Genomic DNA, 20877 nt, shown 5'->3' on the forward strand with positions numbered 1-20877 from the left:
AAACTAGATGGGACATGAAACTGGGGCATTTGGAGGGGGACATTAAACAGTGGGGGTAGTTGGAGGGGGGCAATAAATTAATGACAGCTGAAGTGGGACATTAGACTGGGGGCATCTAGAGGGGGACATTAAACTCAGGCAGCTATAAGCAGACTTTAAACTGTAGGGGTAGTTGGACGATGACATTAAACTGGGGGCAAGTAGAGGCACACAGGTCCCCCTGCAGCTACACCCACGATTTAATGCCCCCTCCAGTTGTCCACAGTTTAAGTGCCTCCCTTCATCTCCCCCCACCATTTCTCCCTCAGTTTCATACCCCCCTTCATCTGCCCCATTTTATGCCCCCCCCTTCATCTGCCCCCAGTTTCATGTGCCCCCTTCATCTTCTCCCATTTTCATGCCCCCCCCCCCCCTCATCTCTGTTTCCAGTTTCATGTTCCCCTTCCCTCTCTGCCCCTAGGTTAGGAGACGCACACACTCTCCACCCTGCATCTCACATTCCCCTCTCCTCTCAGTACCTTTAGACCGCACATCCCTTCATCTCTCACGCCTCCCTAGTCACGTGACGTCTGACGTCACACACAGGTCCTTCAGTTTACAGGAGTACAAGCTTTCCCCCGATCACCCACCCCTTTTATCACTGTTATAAGAGCGGGGGGTGATGGGAGGAAAGTTTAAGTACAACACTAAAGGGACATGCAGAGAGCTGCACAGGACTTCGGGCCATTAGTATAAAAGCGGGATAGTTGGGAGCTATGTATTGAGATCGGGGGCCGCAAACTATTGTCACGCGGGCCTTGAGTTTGAGACCCCTGGGTTAGAGAGTCTCCCGCTTTGATCAGCTGAACTGCAACCAGGCCTGGTACTGTATAGTGTCCAAAACATGAAGCAGATGGTTCTGAAAGCTATATATTGGCCGGGTCACGTTACTGCAGCTCTGCTCCCTTTGAAACGAATGGGGGCCGATTTGTATTGGTGCAACTTATAAAATATATAAAGACAACTGATTCCAGCTCTCTACATTGTACATAACCAGGTCTGGCAGTAGTCCTGAACAGCTGATTAGCCCAATAGACCATCAGAAAAAACCCCGGAAAAAACAACAAAAAAACTTCTTAACTGTATTGAACAAGTCTAAAATTGTGCCAGACTTTTTCAGTTATGTGCATCATCAGACCTATTGACTTGTGTTTTCATGCTCTCTAGCACACTATTGATAACTCTTTCAATGAGTTTTCAGCAGTCAGACACTTTTCCATTTATACAGAACAATTTCTTTTATTTAATAGGTTTGTTTCGTCAGAGGAAAAGAAGAAACAAGGCTGCCAGAGAGAAAATGAAGTTTTAATTCAGAGACGCAAGGACCAAATGCAGCCTGGTGGAACAAGTATCAGTGTAACGGTACCATACAGAGTGATAGATCAGCCACTGAAACTGCTGCCACAGGACTGGTATGTTCACCATTCTGTACGCTCAATGATTGCATTTAACCTTCCACCAATGTAACAATGTTTTGTATAGATGGTTGGGCGCGTTGACAGTTTTTACATTACTTATACGTAAAGACCACCTGGTTCTACACTTAAAAAAAAAAAAAAATATGAAAATTTCTATTCCAAAATCTCACCTGCACTCTATTTGCCTGAAGGTTCAGGTGTAAAACTTAAGTCTTTAACCCTTTCCCGACATCCGCCGTACTAGTACGGCGCATGTCGGGTGTTTAACTATGGAGGCCGCTCAGGAGTCGGGCGGCCCCCATAGCTGCCGGGTGTCTACTGTTTTACACAGTAGACACCCAGCGCTAAGGCATTAGCGCCTCGGTCAAAAGCGCCGGAGGCGCCATTTTCCTGGCGATGCATGGGCGCCGCCATTTTGCCATTGATCGCCGGCCCCTGTTGCAAGTTACAGGGCCGACGTCCCGTTTCCATGGTCTGCAGTCTCTTTTGCAGGCTGGTCTATGCAGCCTGCAAAAGAAATGATTTTTTGCAATGCATTAGTATTGTAATGCATTGCATTAGTGATCAGACTACCTGGGGTTCAAGACCCCTAGGGGGTCTAATAAATGCAAAAAAAAAAAAAAAGTTAAAAAAATAAATACTTTTTTTTTTTTTTTTTTTTTTTTTAGTATTAAAAATTCAAATCACCCCCCGTTTCCCCAGAACACACATGATTTTTGATTCTGATAAAAATTTTAATAAAAAGTGATCAAAGCAATAGCATCTCCCAAAAATGGTAGAACTAAAAAGTACACCCGGCCCCGCAAAAAAAGACGCCATATGCATCCCTGTACACAGACGTGTGAAAAAGTTATGGCTGTCAGAATAGGGCGACTTTTAGAAAAAAAAAAAAAATTTTAACAAAGTTTTGGATTTTTTTTAATAAGGGGTTAAAATGTAACTCAAACCATATAAATTTGGCATCCCTGGAATCGTACCGAAACACAGAATACAGGGGACATGTCATTTTGGCTGCACAGTGAGCGCTGTAAAACTGAAGCCCGTAAGAATGTTGCAGAAATGCATTTTTTCTTGAAATCCACCCCATTCTGAATTTTTTTCCAGCTTCCCAGTACATTATATAGAATAATTAATGGTGGCATCATGAAGAAAAATTTGTCCCGCAAAGATTAAGATCTCATATGGCTCTGGGAGCGGAGAAATATTAAAGTTATGGGGTTTAGAAGGAGGGGAGTCAAAAACGAAAATCAAAAAATGCCATTGGCAGGAAGGGGTTAATATAGTCCAAAAGAATTCCACAGCACACTCAGCTATCCGTACTTGTAAGACTTTTTATATAAGCAAAAGCAGGTGTAATTCAGATATTGCAGACTGATCAAGGGGCTATTTTTGACAGAAAATTCCAGATATTATGGTTCTTTTCTTGATTGTTATGTGATTGGTGGGCAGCAGGAAAGTGGTATACACATGTATTCTAAGCACATACCCCTTTCCTGTTGGCTTTCAGTGATATATTGTTGAAAAGGTTAATAGAAATGTAACATCTATTATTTCCTGTCCTAAACAGCCCCATGATAAGCCTGTAATATGTCAGTTATGTCGCCATTCGCATATCCATTATAAATCAAACGAATATTTGATTACATATGTCAGTTAAGAGTTGGGACCCTACTATGTACTATTGGAAGTGCCTTCCACACCCTCTCACCAAGTGGGATGATTAGACATGAGGACTGAACAGATACACAAATGCCCCTCATCCTATGGCTGAGATTAAGATTAAAGGGGTATTCCCATGACGCTTGTTCACCAACCTGCAGGCTGTTGTGCGCTCTTCACGTCCTGCTTTTCTCGGGACATAGGTGGGCGGGGTTTCACTTGCACGGGATTGGTTGTAAATGAATTGCCACAGTGTGAAGCTGATGTAGCAGAGCTGGATTTGAGTCAGTTTGCATTACATACAGAGGTAACAGACTCCCTATCTCAGCCCTTATCAGCCAAATTCAATTAAACCAACTGATAAGAGCTCAGAAATCCTGGAGCTCTCACCTCCCCTTATCTGTGTCATTTAAGTAGCGGAGCTTCTCAAACACTCAGAGCTGCTCCCAGCCCTTCCTTTCCCCCTGAGAGCAGGCAGCTACATCACTTGACAAATTACGCTTGGTTCACACTAGCGCCCGGACTCCGTTTTCAGGTTTCCGTCTCCTGCATGCAGAAGATGGAAACCTGTCAGATCAAGTCCGGCCGTGAGTGCCGCTGAGGGTTTTATGCTCTCCGCCGCGAAACAGTTTTCTTTTTTTTTAAAAAAAACGGACACAGAGTACTGCATGTCCGACTCTGTGTCACTGGCACTCACGGCCGGACACTTTTCAAACCCATTCAAATGAATGGGTTTGAAAAGAGTCCTGCAACTTTCCGTATCCTGCTCTGTTTTGTGCAGAAAACAGAAACCTGCAGAACACACAATGGGCGCAGATGTGAAGGAGCCCTGAGCAGACAATCCCAAGGGCCATAGAAACGGAGTGTAAACAATGAAGTGAATAAATTAAAGGGGCTCTATCACTAGGAAAAGTCATTTTTAACTAATCACACCTTTGCATAGCCTTTAGAAAGTCTATTTCACACCTACCTTTTGTATGTAGATTGCCTCAGTGGTTTCTGAATAAGTCCGTTTATATTCATATGCTAATTAGACTAGTGCACGATAGATCGTGCACACCTCTCCCTGCTGTTTTCTATGGGAGGCTGCTGCTGATGACTCAGCTTCCTGTTTGCTTCACACACATAGAAGATAATAGGAGAGAGGAGGCTGCTGGGAACTTCCTGTACTGTCTGGCAGCTCATTAGCATATGAATAAAAACGGACTTATTCAGACACCACTGAAGCAATCTACATACTAAAGGTAAATGTGGAATAGGCTTTCTAAAGCCCATGCAAGCATGTGATTAGATAAAAATGACTTTTCCCAGTGATAGAGCCCCTTTAAGATAGCGGCCAAATAAAGCAGTTTTGATAAAGCAATGTATTTAGGAAAAGTCTTAAATCCACATAAACTAGCAGTATAGATAGGATCTTTGTGATGGGGACAACCCCTTTAAGATTACATAGCCTCTGATAAGACCATCACCCTGCTAGAAAGCTGTATTGGGGGAAAGATGACAGTAAGTCATTTCCTATTGCTGGAACATGCAGCTTCTCAGTACATACACAAATATAACTTCTCACCGGTGTTGATCCCTGGTGTCATGTGAAAGCTAGGTTTCTTTGTCACAGCAGCCACTGTCTTAGTCATGACTTAGTTACAGGTATTTCCTTTTGCAAGTAAAGGGGTTAAACTTTTATGTGAGAAAGGTAGGAAAGAAGCAAGTTCCAGTGTTGCTCTGCCTTCTTTTGGAATGAATTTATTGAATAACAACAAATCTTTTTCCTCCTTTTTTTTTTTTTTCTGCTAGGGACCGTGTGGTAGCAGTGTTTGTTCAGGGTCCCGCTTGGCAGTTTAAAGGCTGGCCTTGGCTCTTGCCTGATGGATCTCCTGTAGACATCTTCGCAAAAAGTAAGCCTCTTAAAGTTCAGTACATTGCCATAAAGTGCTGAGGGCACTGTAGAAGGTGACCGGTTGCAGTTTCTGAATTTACATAATAAAACAGCAGCCGTGGTCAGTTTCATCCTAATGTTCAGCACCATCAGACTACAAATATCAGCGGCTATAGTTGGAGGAGAATGTGGGCTACCACACATTAATACATGGCTGCATAAAGTCAGCGGAGTAAGAAGCGTGCAAGGCCATGTGTAAAGGAGATTTCCTAACAAAACACTACAGTACTGAAACTAAGTAGACAAGACCTTGTAAGATTTCTATCAAAGCGGTCTCATTGAAATAATGGCTATGGTTGTCATACAAAAGCCCCCTCAATTTCCAGGGCTGCATACTTTTCTCCTTCTGAGACCTTGGCAGCCATAACTTGATGTGCGGGTATCACTGTTGATTGCAGTCGGTGCTGACTTAGACTCTTGTTACAAAGGGCATGCTATGCTTTTATACTGACATGTTTGATGTACAGTATAGCCTATTCTTGTGACGTTTCTATAAGCCTTGCAAGCTAAACATTTGTTAACAAAGATGTGACCTTGTTGACTTCACACAGTTAAAGCCTTCCACCTCAAGTATGACGAAGTTCGGCTTGATCCCAATGTACAGAAATGGGATGTAACATTGTTGGAGTTAAGTTACCATAAAAGACATTTGGACAGACCTGTATTCCTGCGTTTCTGGGAAACTTTGGACAGGTAATAAATGTTTTGGATATCTAACAGTTAACATGTTTTGTTTTTATACCTACGTTTTTATTGTGTAAGGGGGAATTCACACGATGTAACGCGGCATTGATTCTGACAAGTAAACTCGTGTCAGAATCAGCGCTGCAAAACAGAATCCCATTGACCGTTTAGTGCGCATAACGCATTGAAATCAATGGGTTAAAAAGCCTCCCATTGATTGCAATGCGTTACGCACGCTAAACGGAACCCATTGAAGTTAATGGGATTCTGTTTTGCAGCGCTGATTCTGGCACGAGTTTACACCCCGTTACATCGTGTAAATGCCCCCTAAGGGTGTGTTCACATATGTGTCCTTTGGCCTACTGACTTGACAGTCCTGGTTTGCAGGCACCCGATGCAGATGTGAACATGCCCTTATACTAATGATGTCAGAAAGTCGCCCCAAAGCTTTTGCGGCAAATTTTGTTGATCACCTTAATTTCCAATGAGAACAATATTATATTTAATTTCTTTCTTTCTCCTTTTTAGGTATATGGTGAAGCACAAATCCCACTTGCGATTCTGAAAAGAAGGAGATCCTTTGCTTTCTGTTTGGATGGCTATATGTGGCTTCACTCTCACCTAGAGCACGGAAGTTTCAGAATAGCAAATCGAATTCAGCTTGATCAAACTCTGCTCTCTTTGGTGTATGAAGAGGGCGCCATTTATTTACAACCGGAATGAACAGTGTACTATTTTTTAAATATTTGCATAATGTCTGCAATTCAAATTGTATATTTTGATAGTAAGAAAATCTTTCTTTTAAAACCGCATTTTGGTTAGATCTTGTTTACAGAAACCACCAAACTGTATGTTACCGGTGCATTCTCAAGTTATTTCCTCCTTTGTGTATAAATCTGTTTTCTGTAGAAAGTCCCCAGCACAGTTCAGCACGCGGCGTGGCCAGGTTGGTAAAAACGTGAAGGTTATGAGTGGCTGCAGTGGGAGGATGGTATGACAACGGACTGTTAGTTGGAAGGGAAAAAAAGACGCTCTATTTTTTGTTTATGTAAAAACAAACTTGATAAACTTTACCATTTTGGACATTAAGGTTTGAGTTTTTCTTTTCCACAAACCAGTATGAAATATGAATCAATAAAAATGGAGATTCATCTGTGTATTTATCTGGGAAATTTTTGTTGTTGTTGAAATAAGTAGTATTTTAGGCACAACTGTTAACAAGTGAAGGCTCTATACACTGACATTACCCTGAGTGCTGGAAATAACATGGGTTACTTTTTATGGAAATGTTTACATATAGCAGTAGTTGCTCACTAGGTGCTTTTTCCACTTCGACATGCACAAGTCACCGTAGACTATCGCTATGTTCCATGGTTATACGTTTTGTCGATATGAAGCACTATTACAGACATTGCTACATACAATCATCGCTTTAACACATTGTTGGGCCCACACCAAAGTTTCATAAATGGACCTACCATTACGGCAGCTTAGACATGCCTTCCAATTTGCAGAGGACACAGAGATAGGTCAGTTTTCTAGTTATTGTGTTAAGCTCTGCCCCAACCCTGCTCATATCCTCGTTGGTTCTGTCTGTTTCTATCCTGTGTCTTTGTGCCCTAACACAGGAAGAATATCCTTCGATTTATAGCATAGAATGATGATACCCCTAGTACAGTATATAATGTCTCCAGATAAGCTCAAATAAAGTATAATGCCCCCTTAGTGGGCCTCACAGTATAGAACCACCAAAATATATAATATCCCCTTAGTGGCCATTCAAATAATAAAATGTCTTCAATGTTTAAAAAAAAAAAACATTCATACATGTCTTGTTCTTATGGATTTCATGCTTTCTGTTGCTTGTAGCATTACCCAGATCTGCAGAATTTCCTCCAATCGGGTATGATAAGACAAGATGTGATAACTTCAATATGGCTCTTACATTATTGTTCGAGTTTTTTCCTGTTCTTTCTAGGATAAAAAGAGAATGGATGCAGCAACAAACTTGGCCAGTCAAGCATTTGGCTCCCACAGGGAAGAATTTGGGATTTGTCCTTTCCGATGTGTTAGGCATAGTCTGTGGTATTGTAGTCTAGCTGTCCTTCCTCTGTCTGAAAGATAGATCTGGTATGTGTTGTCAGACAGGCACATTACTAGGATGGCCATGGCCCCATAGCAAGCTTTTGATGGGGGCTCCCCCACATAGTATAACATTTCCTTTACTCATCCCCTCTTTCTCCTCCAACATGGTATATTACTTGTTTATATACCGTAAAATGCCCCTATTACAGGTCCCAAAATAAGTCACCCTGTTACAGTTCTTAATACAGTAAGGGCCTTACTGTATGAGGGCTTGCAAACAGGGTCCCTTTCTGTATGGGTACTTACATTAAGTGCCCTCCCCATACATGTCCTCACAATGTTATGATTATGTATGATTATGCTAACAGGCAACAACTGAATTTCACTTGTCATGACACGACATCTACTATTCTCTGTGTGTGAGAGAGCAGGGGGATCTCACACACATAGAGAATAGCAGCCGGTGCTCACAGACACTTCCGGGGTGCACGGAGAAGCTAATTAGCATATGAATAAAAAAAGACTTAGTCAAAAACTACTGAGGCGCTTTACATACAAAAGGTATGTGTGGAAAAGCATTTATAATTGCTATGCATGTATGTTCTTAGTTAAAAATGGCTTTTCCCAGTGATAGAGCTCCTTTAGGCACATGTGCCCCATAGCAGTTGCTGTGGTGGTACTTATGCCCCTGATGTCATCGACAGGTGCTTCTTGCCTGTGACTGCTTGGGCAGACTGCTGACATACTATGCTGGTGATAAGTACGGAAAACAGTTAAATATCCTGGACAACCCCTTTAATGCAATAGGTTATTTTTCTTTAAATCCTGGTCATGTAGGTAATATATACAAGCTGAAAAACCCCAAAAGTATACCTGTCTTTTTGTACCCTTGACTTTTCTAATTCTATACCTTATTTTTACCCCCTTAAAAACTTCTTATAGCCTAAAATAAAATACCAACTATGCAGTCAAATTGGAAGATGATTATGGAAATCCGTTGCTTGAAAATTGAATTGCTAAAGTGTTAAGAATTCTTCCTTTTTAAAAGTAAATACTGCTCAAAAAAAATAAAGGGAACTTTCAAGTAACACATCCTAGATCTGAGTGCATGAAATATTCTCATTAAATACTTTGTTCTGTACAAAGTTGAATGCGATGACAACAAAATCACACAAAAATCATCAATGGAAATCAAATTTATTAACCAATGGAAGCCTGGATTTGGAGTGTCGTTTTACCCCCAAAAAAATTAAAGTGGAAAAACACATTACAGACTGATCCAACTTTGATGTAATGTCCTTTAAAACATGTCAAAAGTAGGCTGAGTAATGTGTGTGGCCTCTACGTGCCACGTCTGGGCATGCTCCTGATGAGGTTGCGGATGGTCCCCTGAGGGATCTGCTCCCAGACCTGGACTAAAGCATCTGCCAACTCCTGGACAGTCTGTGGTGCAACGTGACGGTGGATGGAGCAAGACATGAAGTCCCAGATGTGCTCAATCGGATTCAGGTCTGGGGAACGGGCGCGCCAGTCCATAGCTTCAATGCCTTCATCTTGCAGGAACTGCTGACACACTCCAGCCACATGAGGTCTGGCATTGTCCTGCATTAGGAGGAACCCAGGGCCAACCGCACCAGCATATGGTCTCACAAGGGATCTGAGGATCTCATTTCGGTACCGATTGGCTACCTCTGGCGAGCACATGGAGGGCTGTGTGGCCCTCCAAAGAAATGCCACCCCACACCATTATTGACCCACTGCCAAACTGGTCATGCTGAAGGATGTTGCAGGCAGCAGATCACTCTCCACGGCATCTCCAGACTGTCACGTCTGTCACATGCGCTCAGTGTGAACCTGCTTTCATCTGTGAAGAGCACAGGGGAAGTGGCGAAGTTGCAAATCCTGGGGTTCTGTGGCAAATGCCAAGCGTCCTGCACCGTGTTGGGCTGTGAGCACAACCCCCATCTGTGGACATTGGGCCCTCATACCATCCTCATGGAGTCGGTTTCTAACAGTTTGTGGCGACACATGCACATTTGTGGCCTGCTGGAGATCATTTTGCAGTGTTCCTCCTTGCACAAAGGCGAAGGTAGTGGTCTTGCTGCTGGGTTGTTACCTTCCTACGGCCTCCACTACGTATCCTGGTGTACTGGGCTGTCTCCTGGTAGCGCCTCCAGTGTGTCACGTTGCACCACAGACTGTCCAGGAGTTGGCAGATGCTTTAGTCCGGAGGGGACGACATCGGGAGGCCACCAGAGCAACGGGGGAGAGGTGAGTATACTCTCAAATGACTGGAGACCAGGTACATTTATATAATGAAAGAAAAGGTTACGATTGTAAAACCCCCTTTTTGAAGAGAGTCAGGTCTGTGGGGACACAACCCAAACATGTACCGCTCAGCTGGCAATGACAATTCTCACACAAAGGCTTCAAAGTGCAGGGAGAGTTAAAGGGGCTCTATCACTAGGAAAAGTCATTTTTAACTAATCACACCTTTGCATAGCCTTTAGAAAGTCTATTTCACACCTCAGTGGTTTCTGAATAAGTCCGTTTATATTCATATGCTAATTAGACTAGTGCACGATAGATGGTGCACACCTCTCTCTGCTGTTTTCTATGGGAGACTGCTGCTGGGGCTGCTTATGACTTGCTTCCTGTTCGCTTCACCACACATAGAAGATAATGGGAGAGAGGAGGCTGCTGGGAACTTCCTGTGCTGGCTGGAGGCTCATTAGCATATGAATAAAAACGGACTTATTCAGAAACCACTGAAGCAATCTACATACAAAAGGTAAGTGTGGAATAGACTGTCTAAAGCCTATGCAAGGATGTGATTAGATAAAAATGACTTTTCCCAGTGATAGAGCCCCTTTAAGGAGTGGGTAAGTCCATGGCTGCCATAAAGGTACAATGCCCACAGTTTTCATGGGAATTTGCCTATCAGTATGTTTTGGGGGTATGGGAGGAATTGATATACCCAGAGGAAACTGACACAAAGAGATAATATACAGACTCCATGCAGATGTTACCCTTGGTTGAAATCAAACCAAGGATCCCAGCTAAACACAAGTGTATAGGAGGAATGGCACAATGTAGACTTCCAAGAAAAGATGTTCCGAAATGATGATATGAAGAACTAACCTCTGACCATAACTTCATCTGAGTGTTGTTGGCGTCGATGATCCACCTATATTCAGCAAATTGCTAGCGTTGATGGTTTGTGTGCCCCGGCTTTTCAGCAGTTGTTATGCTGGCCTGCCGCTGAACTCATTCCTTGCGCTGTGCCCGTGATTGTTCCAGCATCTCAGCAGCTCGCTGGAAAGCCATATAATGAGCGTGTTGTTGGCGTCGATGATCCTCATGCTCCGGCGTTTCAGCAGCTCTCAAGCTGGCCTGCCACTGAACTTGTTCCTCGCACCATGCCTGTGATTGTTCCAGCAGGTCACTGGGACGCCATGTAATGAGCGTGTTGTTGGCATCGATGATTGCCTGATCTGGTGTTTCGGCAGCTCTCAAGCTGGCCTGCCGCTGAACTTGTTTCTTACACTGTGCCCGTGATTTTTCCGTCATCTGAGCAGCTCACTGGGACGCCATATAATGAGCATGTTGTTGGCATCGATGATCCGCCTGCTCTAGCATTGTGGCAGCTTTCAAGCTGGTCTGCCACTGAACTTGTTCCTCACACCATGCCTGTGATTGTTCCAGCAGCTCACTGGGATGCCATATAATGAGCATGTTGTTGCTGTTAATGATCTGCCTGCTCCGGTGTTTTGGCAGCTATCAAGCTGGCCTGCCGCTGAACTTGTTTCTCACGCTGTGCCCGCGATTGTTCTGTCATCTGGACAGCTCGCTGGGATGCCATATGATGAGCGTGTTGTTGGTGTCGATGATCCTCATGCTCTGGCATTTCGGCAGCTGTCAAGCTGGCCTCACAGTGAACTCGTTACTCACGCTGTGCCCATGATTGTTCCGGCATCTCAGCCGTGAGTGTGTTGTTGGCATCAATGATCCGCATGCTTCGGCGTTTTGGCAGCTGGCCGGCCTGCTCAACTTGTTCCTCTTACTGTACATGTGATTGTTCTGGCATCTCATCAGCTTGCTGGGACGCCATATAATGATTGTGTTGTTGATGTCAATGATCCCCCTCAGTTCCGCTTGAGGAGAACTCTGTTGACTTTTGGCTACCTTCATAGCGCTCGTTGTTTTGCAATTTTGCTACAAATTAGATTTTCTTTTTACCGGCATGTTTAAAATAGTCCAACTGCTAATTTGGATTAAAGATGTTTTCCCATCCAGTGTGTCAGCATGCTGCCTGGAGCAGATCAGGTAATAATCAAATGCATGTACAGAATGGACTGAGGGTTAACTAAGTGTTTACATACAGAGATAGCAGACCATTCTTTATCAGAACCTGAGATAAGTTGCTGCAAGAGCAGTGTAATATAGTATGTGAACATAAATTCATAGCAGTCATGAAGCCATGTCATTTACCTGGATAAAAACTAGCCTACGTTTTAATCGAGGTTACAAACTATCTATGTGCCAAATTTCATTCAAATCCATTCAGCCATTTTTGCGTGATTTGAGGAACAAACATCCAAACAGACAAATTTTTACATTTATAATATTAGTAGGATTTACAAGCCACAAGAGCTAACAAATCCGCTTTAGTGTGTTTTTATTATGTAGGGATTTTGTATTTATGCAGATCTGTTTTTTTTAACCTGACCAGGAAGAAAAACTTATTCTTTCCAGTAACTTTCCAGGTCTAAGCACAAAAAGCCATTTTCTGAATAAAACATATGTTTTGAATGAATTTGCTTTAATACGAGAGGCACATTTATATGTACAATATGATATTCAAAACTGACCTTTAAAGAAAGCTGGAGTTTAGTGTAAAAGGTTATGTTCTCTGCTCTCGTCCAGATTTCTTCTGAATCCTTAAATTAAAGATTTGCATACCGCAGAATTTACTAGGAATAAATAAATTCTGACCATAGATTTCTTATATTTGAGTTGTCGTTCTTCATTTTTTTTGAATTGTGGATTGCAATAAGCAGAGGTCATGTTGGTCCAGTTAATAAAAGTGGACTAAGAAGGTTCTGAGGAGTGTTCCAGGTGATGGGCTTCATATTCACCAAACAGCTGAGATATTTTATGAAGAAATTATTCCGACAACCTTTGAGATTGCGGTTTATTTTGCTCCTAAAGGTTATGATAAAAGTTCCCAGTGGTTGAGTTTCATGTGCGTTGTCATGGCAGAATCCGATGTGGAGCTAAAGCCTATATCATTAACATAGAGCTATAACAAAAATGGAACGACCTTGCGTTTCTCATGAATGGATTTTTATAACTTGTGAGGTCACTTAATTACATGACCATTGTAGCCCAAGCTTATCCACTTCTGGACCAAGCCATTTTCTCTGGTTCAGGACTCGACATATTGTCATTTTTTTCATTTATGCGGTTTTAAAGGCGATAACATCTTTGAGTTCAGATTACACAAATCATTTTTACTTCTTTTTTTCTTTTATAGATAGGGCTTTATTTTTATAATGTTCTTATTTTTTATGTTCTTTTTCTTTGTGTAATTATCTGAGATGTAAACAAAAAAAAAAAAAAGGGAAAAAAATGGGTTGGGTTTTTAAGTTTTTTAATAGCACCGAATACTACTACAACTTAAAAATAGTTTTTTCCCTATCACTTCCATTAATATCTATAGAGCTTGTGTTGCGTAGAATGGGACTAGAACCTGTGACATGGTCGTAGTATTTTCTGGCTTTTTAAATTTTTTAAAAATTGTATAATAGCCTTTTTTTTTGGGGGGGGGGGGGGTCATTTAAGTAAATCTTTTTTTTTTTTCTACTTATTCTGTAGCTGGGGCTGCTACATTAGCCACAGTGACAGGAGGAATGCAGTCTCCTGAATCCTTTTAGGATCATACAGTTCTCGGACCCCAAAGCTTTTGGGTGGAGCGGAGAGCATTTAATGAAGAGATAGTGGATTCTGTATATGTAGGGTCACAACTTCTGCATACTTGTCATTGTTCTGCTGGGAATGTTTCATACTGTTTGCCCATTCTCGAAAGGTCAAAATTGCTGACAGACTCCTTTTTAATTGTGTAGAAGTTTTCTTTATTTTGTTACTTGCGACCCATCAACAATGTGTGTGCTGTTAACCCCTTAAGGACACAGCCCAAAAGTATGTTAAGGACCAGGCCTATTTTTTCAAAATTGACATGTGTCACTTTAAATGGCAATAACTTTGAGACGCTTTAACTTACACAAGTGATTTTGAGACTGTTTTCTCGTAACACATTATACTTCATGTTAGTGGTAAACACTAATCAATATTTTTATATTTATTTATTAAAAAAATAGGAAATTTGATGGAAATTTGGAAAAAAAATGCAATTTTCAAAATGTGAAATTCTCTGCTTTTCAGGCAGATAGTCATACCACCCAAATATAGTAATAAATATTATCTCCCATATCTCTGCTTTATATCGGCATCATCTTTTGATTGTATTTTAATTTATTTTGGACGTTACAAGGCTTACAAGTGTAACAGCGATTTTCCAGATTTACAAGAAATGTAACTATGTTTGTTTTACACACTTTTTTTTATTTTTTTTTAAACTTTTTTACATTTGTGCTGTAAGCACACTAGAACCTGCGATCAGAGAGGATCGCTGGTTCTATACTAACTATAGACTTGCAATACACGTGTATTGCAGTCTATAGAGGAAGCTAGCTATGCAGATGCATAGACTAGCTTTCTCTCGTCCCAGCATCCAAGGGGTTAACCCTCCCCCCATCGGAGCTCGCTCTGATGGGGGGAGGGATTAAAGAGCAGCGTGTAGCTGTAAATTGCAGCTCACACAGACTCCTTATGCAGCCGGCAGCATGCTTTATGGCCGGCCAAACCCCTAGGGTGCCATGATCACTGTGGATCATGGCACCTTAAGGGTTAAACAGGGGGGGGTTGGTGCAATCACAGTCCCTGCTGCTACAGGGGAAGCCTGGCTGTCAGATACAGCCGGCCTCCCGTGGAGATTGCACGGGCTCTGCTTCTGAACCCGTGCAATCTCCATCACGTACAGGTACGTGGGAATGCGGGAACTAACCACATTCCCTGACGTACAGGTACGTGATTTAGCGTTAAGGGGTTAAAGCACTACAGTCCCGAAACAGCTGCTAATAGATGGGTTGGGTCACATGACTTCCCCACCAACAGCCATATCTAAAGCACCACAGCTTGTATTCAGGAGAGAGAGTTGGTGTAAGGGAACACTGGGTCAATATACGGACTCCGTGTGTGTGAGTTTGAACAGACTCAGCAGCGTGGCAGGCGGACGGACAGGTGGGGTGAATGGACTGACTTACAATCCATTGGAGGCAAGAGAAGATGGGATCAGCGTACAGCTGCAGAATATTGAAAAAGCAATGTGGACAATGAATGTTCAGGACACTTGTTAGTCATCAAATCTTCCCTGTTAGAAATGAGCGAGTAGTATTTGATCGAATACTCGTATCGGTCGAATACCACGCGGGAAAATTTCATTGAATTCAATGCAAAAACCTCCTCGTGCTCCTCATCCTGCTACTTCCGGAACTTGGAGGATCCAAGGTGTTGAACTTTGGTTTCCGTGGAAACCGGAACAACATTCCCGTTTTTTTTCCATAGACTATAATAGGATTCGATATTCGAACGAATACTACTCGCTCATCTCTATTCCCTATCATTTGGTCCTCTAGGAAATGTATTCTAGTAGGTGCTCCTTAATAATGTAGCTGCCTCTGAACTGAACTATATTTCCCAGAGGGTGGAATATCTCTGTAGTATGCCTGGTCCTGCAGGCAAGAGAGCAGCCATTATGGCTAGAGATGAGCGAATAGTAAAATGTTCGAGGTTCGATATTCGTTTCGAGTAGCCCCTGAATATTCAACTACTCGAATCGAATATCGAACCCTATTATAGTCTATGGGGGGAAAATGCTCGTTTCAGGGGTAGACAACGTTCGATCAAATTACACTTACCAAGTCCATGAGTGAGGGTCGGGCTGGATCCTCCGAGAAGTCTTCTCCTTGCAGCGTCCCCGCGGCATCTTCCAGCTCTTCATTCACTCTGCCAGGCATCGGGCCTGGGCAGAGCCGACTGCGCATGCCCGCACTACAAGCGGACATGCGCAGTCGGCTCTGCCCAGGCCCGATACCTGGCGGAGTGAATGAAGAGCCGGAAGACGCCGCGGGGAAGCTGCACGGAGAAGACTTCTAAAGGTAGGAGAAGAACCAGCATTGATTGGCCGACTGTATAGCATTCGGCCAATCAATGCTGGTTCTGCATCGAACTTTTACATTCGAACAGCGAGTGGTACTCGATCGAATACGAGTATTTCGAATATCGTAGTATTCGATCGAATACCTACTCGATCAAGTACTACTCGCTCATCTCTAATTATGGCTTGTGCCTATGCAGTCAGTAGAAGTGCTCTACCGGGAGTGGCACAATACAGTAAGGAAGTGTAGAATAAGTGTCAGAATATAGTGTTATAGTGCGAATACAGCGGAATAGAAACAGGGACTTGTATTTTTCCAAAACTTTCTCATCCAGAAGTAGATCCCACCTTCAGAAAGCTTGGCAACAACGGTCTTAAAGAAACCTTAAGGCCGGGTTCAGACAGGGTTTTTTGGTCCAGTCGATGCAGTGAACCGCTCAGGATTAGGCCCAAATGAATGGGCCTAGCTGGGAGGGAGGTGTCCCGAGGCGGACGTCTGTGGCTGAATCAGCTGCAGAATCCGCTTGAAGAAAGGGCATATCGCTTCATCTTTCTGTGAGTGGGAACAAACCGCTTGCAGAAAAAAAGAAATGACCGGCTCCCATTAATTTCAATGGGAGGCGTTTTTTGGGTCAGGATTTTGACGCGGATTCCTCGTCAAAATCCTGACCAAAAAACCCTGTCTGAACCCAGCTAACGCAACTTTTTTTTGTTGCAGATTTTATTGTGGTTTTTTTGAACCAATGTCAGGATTAGATTGAGTAGAAGTATAGGAATTTCCTATATATTTCCCATTCTTTTTGTAGCTACTCTTGGCTCAAAAAAGGCTACAAAATCTGCAACAGAAAAACTGAGTTTCTGCAATATGGTGCCTTAGCTTAAGGCTGAAGCCCCAAGTTGCGACAACATACCGTATTTTTCGGACTATAAGACGCACCCAGGTTTTAGAGGAGAAAAATAGGGAAAAAAAAATTTCAGGCAAAAAATGGTAAAATATTTAATATATGGGAGTTGTAGTTTTGGAACAGCTGCAAGGCCACATTGACAGGTGACCCTGCAGCTGTACGGGGATGTATAGGGCGTTTTTTTTTGTGGGGCCAGGTGTACTTTTTAGATATACCATTTTGGGAAATGTTTATTGCTTAGATCACCTTTTATTTAATTCAGAGGCAAAACAGAGAGAAAAACTCGGCGGTTTAGCACTTTTGATTTTGACGTTCACTGTACATAAAAATATTAGTAGACCGGGCATTTTCAGACACAGGGATACCTAATGTGTATGTTTCACAGTAATGTTATACTTTTATATGTATTCTAGGGAAAGGGAGGTGAACTTTTATTTATTTTATTTTTTATTATATTTTTTTTAAGTGGTGTTTTGTTTTTTTTTTGTTTTTTTACTATTTTAATATCCCTCGCCTAGGGGGCTTGAACCTGCAATCATTTGATTGCAAGTCCCATAGACGGCAATACAAGTGTATTGCCGTCTATGGGAGATTCTATACATTACTATCGCGGAGGGTCATAGACCAGCCGCGATAGTAATATATATCTACGACAGGCCTGGGAGCCTTCATTAGGCTTCCGGCTGTCATCGGAACAGGTCGGCTCCTCACTAAAGGTATGAGGCGGGGGGGGGGGGGGGGGGGCTAACTGACTGTCAGGACCTGCGGAGGATTTGCAGCATGGCCGTGCTACTGCCACCGCTGGTTTTCTTCAGCGGCAGTAGCGCGGCAATCTGCAGGCCCCGGCAGCTAAGACACTCCCCGGCATCCGCCGGTCTATTACAGCAGATGCCGGGGACTGTCTTAGCTGCCGGGGCCTGCAGATTGCCGCGCTACTGCCGCTGAAGAAAACCAGCGGTTGCAGTAGCGCGGCCATGCTGCAAACCCACATTCAGACTATAAGACGCACCCTCATTTTCCTCCGAAATTTGGGGGAAAAAAAGTGCGTCTTATAGTCCGAAAAATACGGTAGTATTTTTGCCACTGTAGAAGTGAAAGAGATTTTGGCTAAACCCATCCACACATTGAAAAAAAAAATCCCCGCAGAAAAGCTAACATCTTCAAAAACAGCCATGTTTTTTAAAATCGCAGCATGTCAACTATACCACCGGAAACCATAGCTGTTTCCCTATGAAAAAATCTGCTGAGAAAAATGCTGTGGATAAAAACATGGTACATTTCTGCTGTGTTTTTTCTGCAGCGTTTCAAAGCTGCATGGGGACTTAGCTATTAGAAGATTTATACTTGTGTTCACTACCTACTATTATTTTATTTATTGTCTTTTTTTTTTTTTGTTCTTTGACTTGTGTCCCAGAATGTCAGAAAATACTTTGGGGACATGATTTATTTATTTTTACGCTACATATTTCCTCTGTAACTGGAGCTGAAATACCAGCTCACTTACAGGAGAAACAGCCCTGATGGTGTGATAGTTTTCATAATGAGGACTGTTCTGGGTGTAGTTATTTTTATGGTCCTGCAAAATACATTTTCTTAAAGGAACAGAAACCATTAAAGAAGAATGAGAACAAAAAGCTGCATGTCTGTAACTATGTCTGAAGGATTAACTGCTAAACTGCAGCTCTGAGCAGTATAGCAGGAATTTTACAAACTTAAATTAGGCAGACACTGCCTCCTGCCTGTGTGCAGTAGATTACCGGCTGGAGACCAGCTGCAAGATCTAGTATGACATCACAGCAAGTTTGGGAGGAGGAGGGGCTCATTCAGCCTAATGATGTAATGAAGACAATGCAGCTCCAGAGCATGAAATGCACCACAATGAGAGGGTAAGATTACATGTGTGGTTTTCATCTACTTTGTGCAAATCACCCAGCTTTCCTGGATTCCCAAAAATCAAAATTAGCTAACTGTGTCATAACATAAGAGGTTTATAGGTAGATAATACTCTGTCCATAGACGAGTATTATCAGGAGGGGAGGGGGCGTTCCTCCCTGCTCACACTGTACAGCGCGATAGGCGCTGCTGTGTTGAAGGACGTTCCTGACAGACTGTCAGGAACGCCCTTCTGACTGTAAAGAGCTACTGTACCAGGACCAATAGCTCTTTACCCGGGGCACAGATCGGGAAAACTGACAGTGCGCTGAATTCAGCGCCCTGTCGGCTTTCCAGCAGTGCATAGAACTGCCTGTGCCCAAACCCATGAAAGGTCCTCTTTAAGTATATTTAGTATTCAACAGTCACTAATACAGCATTACATGGAGTTACCCAGCTTTCCCAGGATCTTGAAAATCATATCTGGTATGACATGACAAGAAGTGAGATTTATTTAGATAAATGTAGTTCAGAATTCCCTATCACAGCTCCAAATACTATGCTACCCAGCATTCCCAGAACACCGCATTGCAAATCAAGAAAGCTTTGGCATAGTTTTGTAGCAAGCAGAGGGATTTATTTAGGTATATTTAGTATTTAGAACAGGCTGAGTTCAGATGGGTTTTTCGGGCCGGATTTTGATGCGGAATCTGTGTCAGAATCTGGCTCAGAAAACCGCCTCTCATTGAAATCATTGGGAGTTGATCATTTCCTTTTTCTGCGAGCGGTTTGTTCCTGCTCACAGAAAAAAGAATCTGAATCAGCCGCGGATGTCCGCCTTGCGACACCTCCCTCCCGAATAGGCCCATTTGTTTGGGCCTAACTCAGAGCAGAATGCCACAACTGGATGTCGGTGCAGTGCAGTCGCGGCTAGCCGTTTTTTTGGACCGGAATCTGAGGCGGCCTCCGTGTGAACTCACCCTAATACTGCACAATCTTTCCCAGAATGTTGAAACTAAATACACGTAGGAATAGCCCAAGAAAGGCTATTCTTCTCTTACCTTTATTATTCTGATCCGCACCGCCATTCCTTAGAAATATCTTCTTTTTTTGCAGCACTGGGGGCGTTCCCCTGCACTCAAACAGCACTGGGGGCAACCCCAGTGTAGCTTAAAATCTCTCTGCCTCTTCTCTCATGCTCCCATCGCGTCTTGATCCAAAAGCATTGGCTGAGCATGTCCATTGGCCATTTTTTTGTGCCCAAACGGGAGAGGCCACTGGAAAATGGCCGAAAGACATGCGCAGTTGGCCGTTTAGACCAAGACGCGATGAGAGCACGTGAGAAGAGACAGAGAAGAAGACAGAGGCGTCGCCGGAGAGTTTTAAAGCTGCACTGGGGTCGCCAGAAGATATTTCTCAGGAACGGCGGAGCGGATCAGAATAATAAAGGGAAGAGAAGAATAGCCCTTCTTAGGCTATTCCTTTGTGTATTTAGATTAAAAAGGGTATTATAAATGATAGAATCCCTTTAAAAATAAAGCACATTTTCCTTCCTTGTCTGAATTACACTGAGTTCAGCTGTGTGTTATTTATGTGTGAATGTGCAGTTCATAAAAAAACAATAAAAAATATAGAAATTAGACAGTAATATGCATGGATCCTTAAATGGCGCCTAAAAGAACTACAATTCATGTACCAATCAAGGCCTCATACAGATGACATGTCAAAAATCAAAAAGATATGTATGCCAAAATATAGAAAACATGAAAAAAAGTCCTGCATTATTAAGTTGATTATGTGGCTAAAAAAAAATCTTTCGCCTATTCGGCACAGCTATTTGTGGTCCCCCAGTCTTTGACTCGGAAATGGCTCCAAGTAAACTAATAGTGTAGAATTTGACAATTGATGTCACTGATTTGGCGTAGTGATCATGGGCTGTAAACAAAGACCAAGGAGAACCGCAGGATCAATTCTACTGGACCAAAACAATATTTTTTTTCT

The 20877-nt window shown here is 42.7% G+C and overlaps 1 protein-coding gene across 1 annotated transcript in view; it reads left to right on the top strand.

Moving 5' to 3' along the window:
* The window catches only part of CDC73 (cell division cycle 73), a 49618-nt gene extending 42753 nt beyond the window's left edge, over positions 1-6865 (top strand). The window contains exons 14-17 of the mRNA XM_075287214.1: positions 1290-1451; positions 4911-5011; positions 5604-5745; positions 6265-6865. Of these exons, the coding sequence (XP_075143315.1) occupies positions 1290-1451; positions 4911-5011; positions 5604-5745; positions 6265-6301 (442 nt within the window). The 3' untranslated portion in view covers positions 6302-6865. The remainder of the gene's footprint in view (positions 1-1289; positions 1452-4910; positions 5012-5603; positions 5746-6264) is intronic.
* The last annotated feature ends 14012 nt before the right edge of the window (positions 6866-20877 follow it).

This window comes from Leptodactylus fuscus, chromosome 9, assembly GCF_031893055.1.
Source record: "Leptodactylus fuscus isolate aLepFus1 chromosome 9, aLepFus1.hap2, whole genome shotgun sequence".
NCBI classification, from domain to species: Eukaryota; Metazoa; Chordata; class Amphibia; order Anura; family Leptodactylidae; genus Leptodactylus; species Leptodactylus fuscus.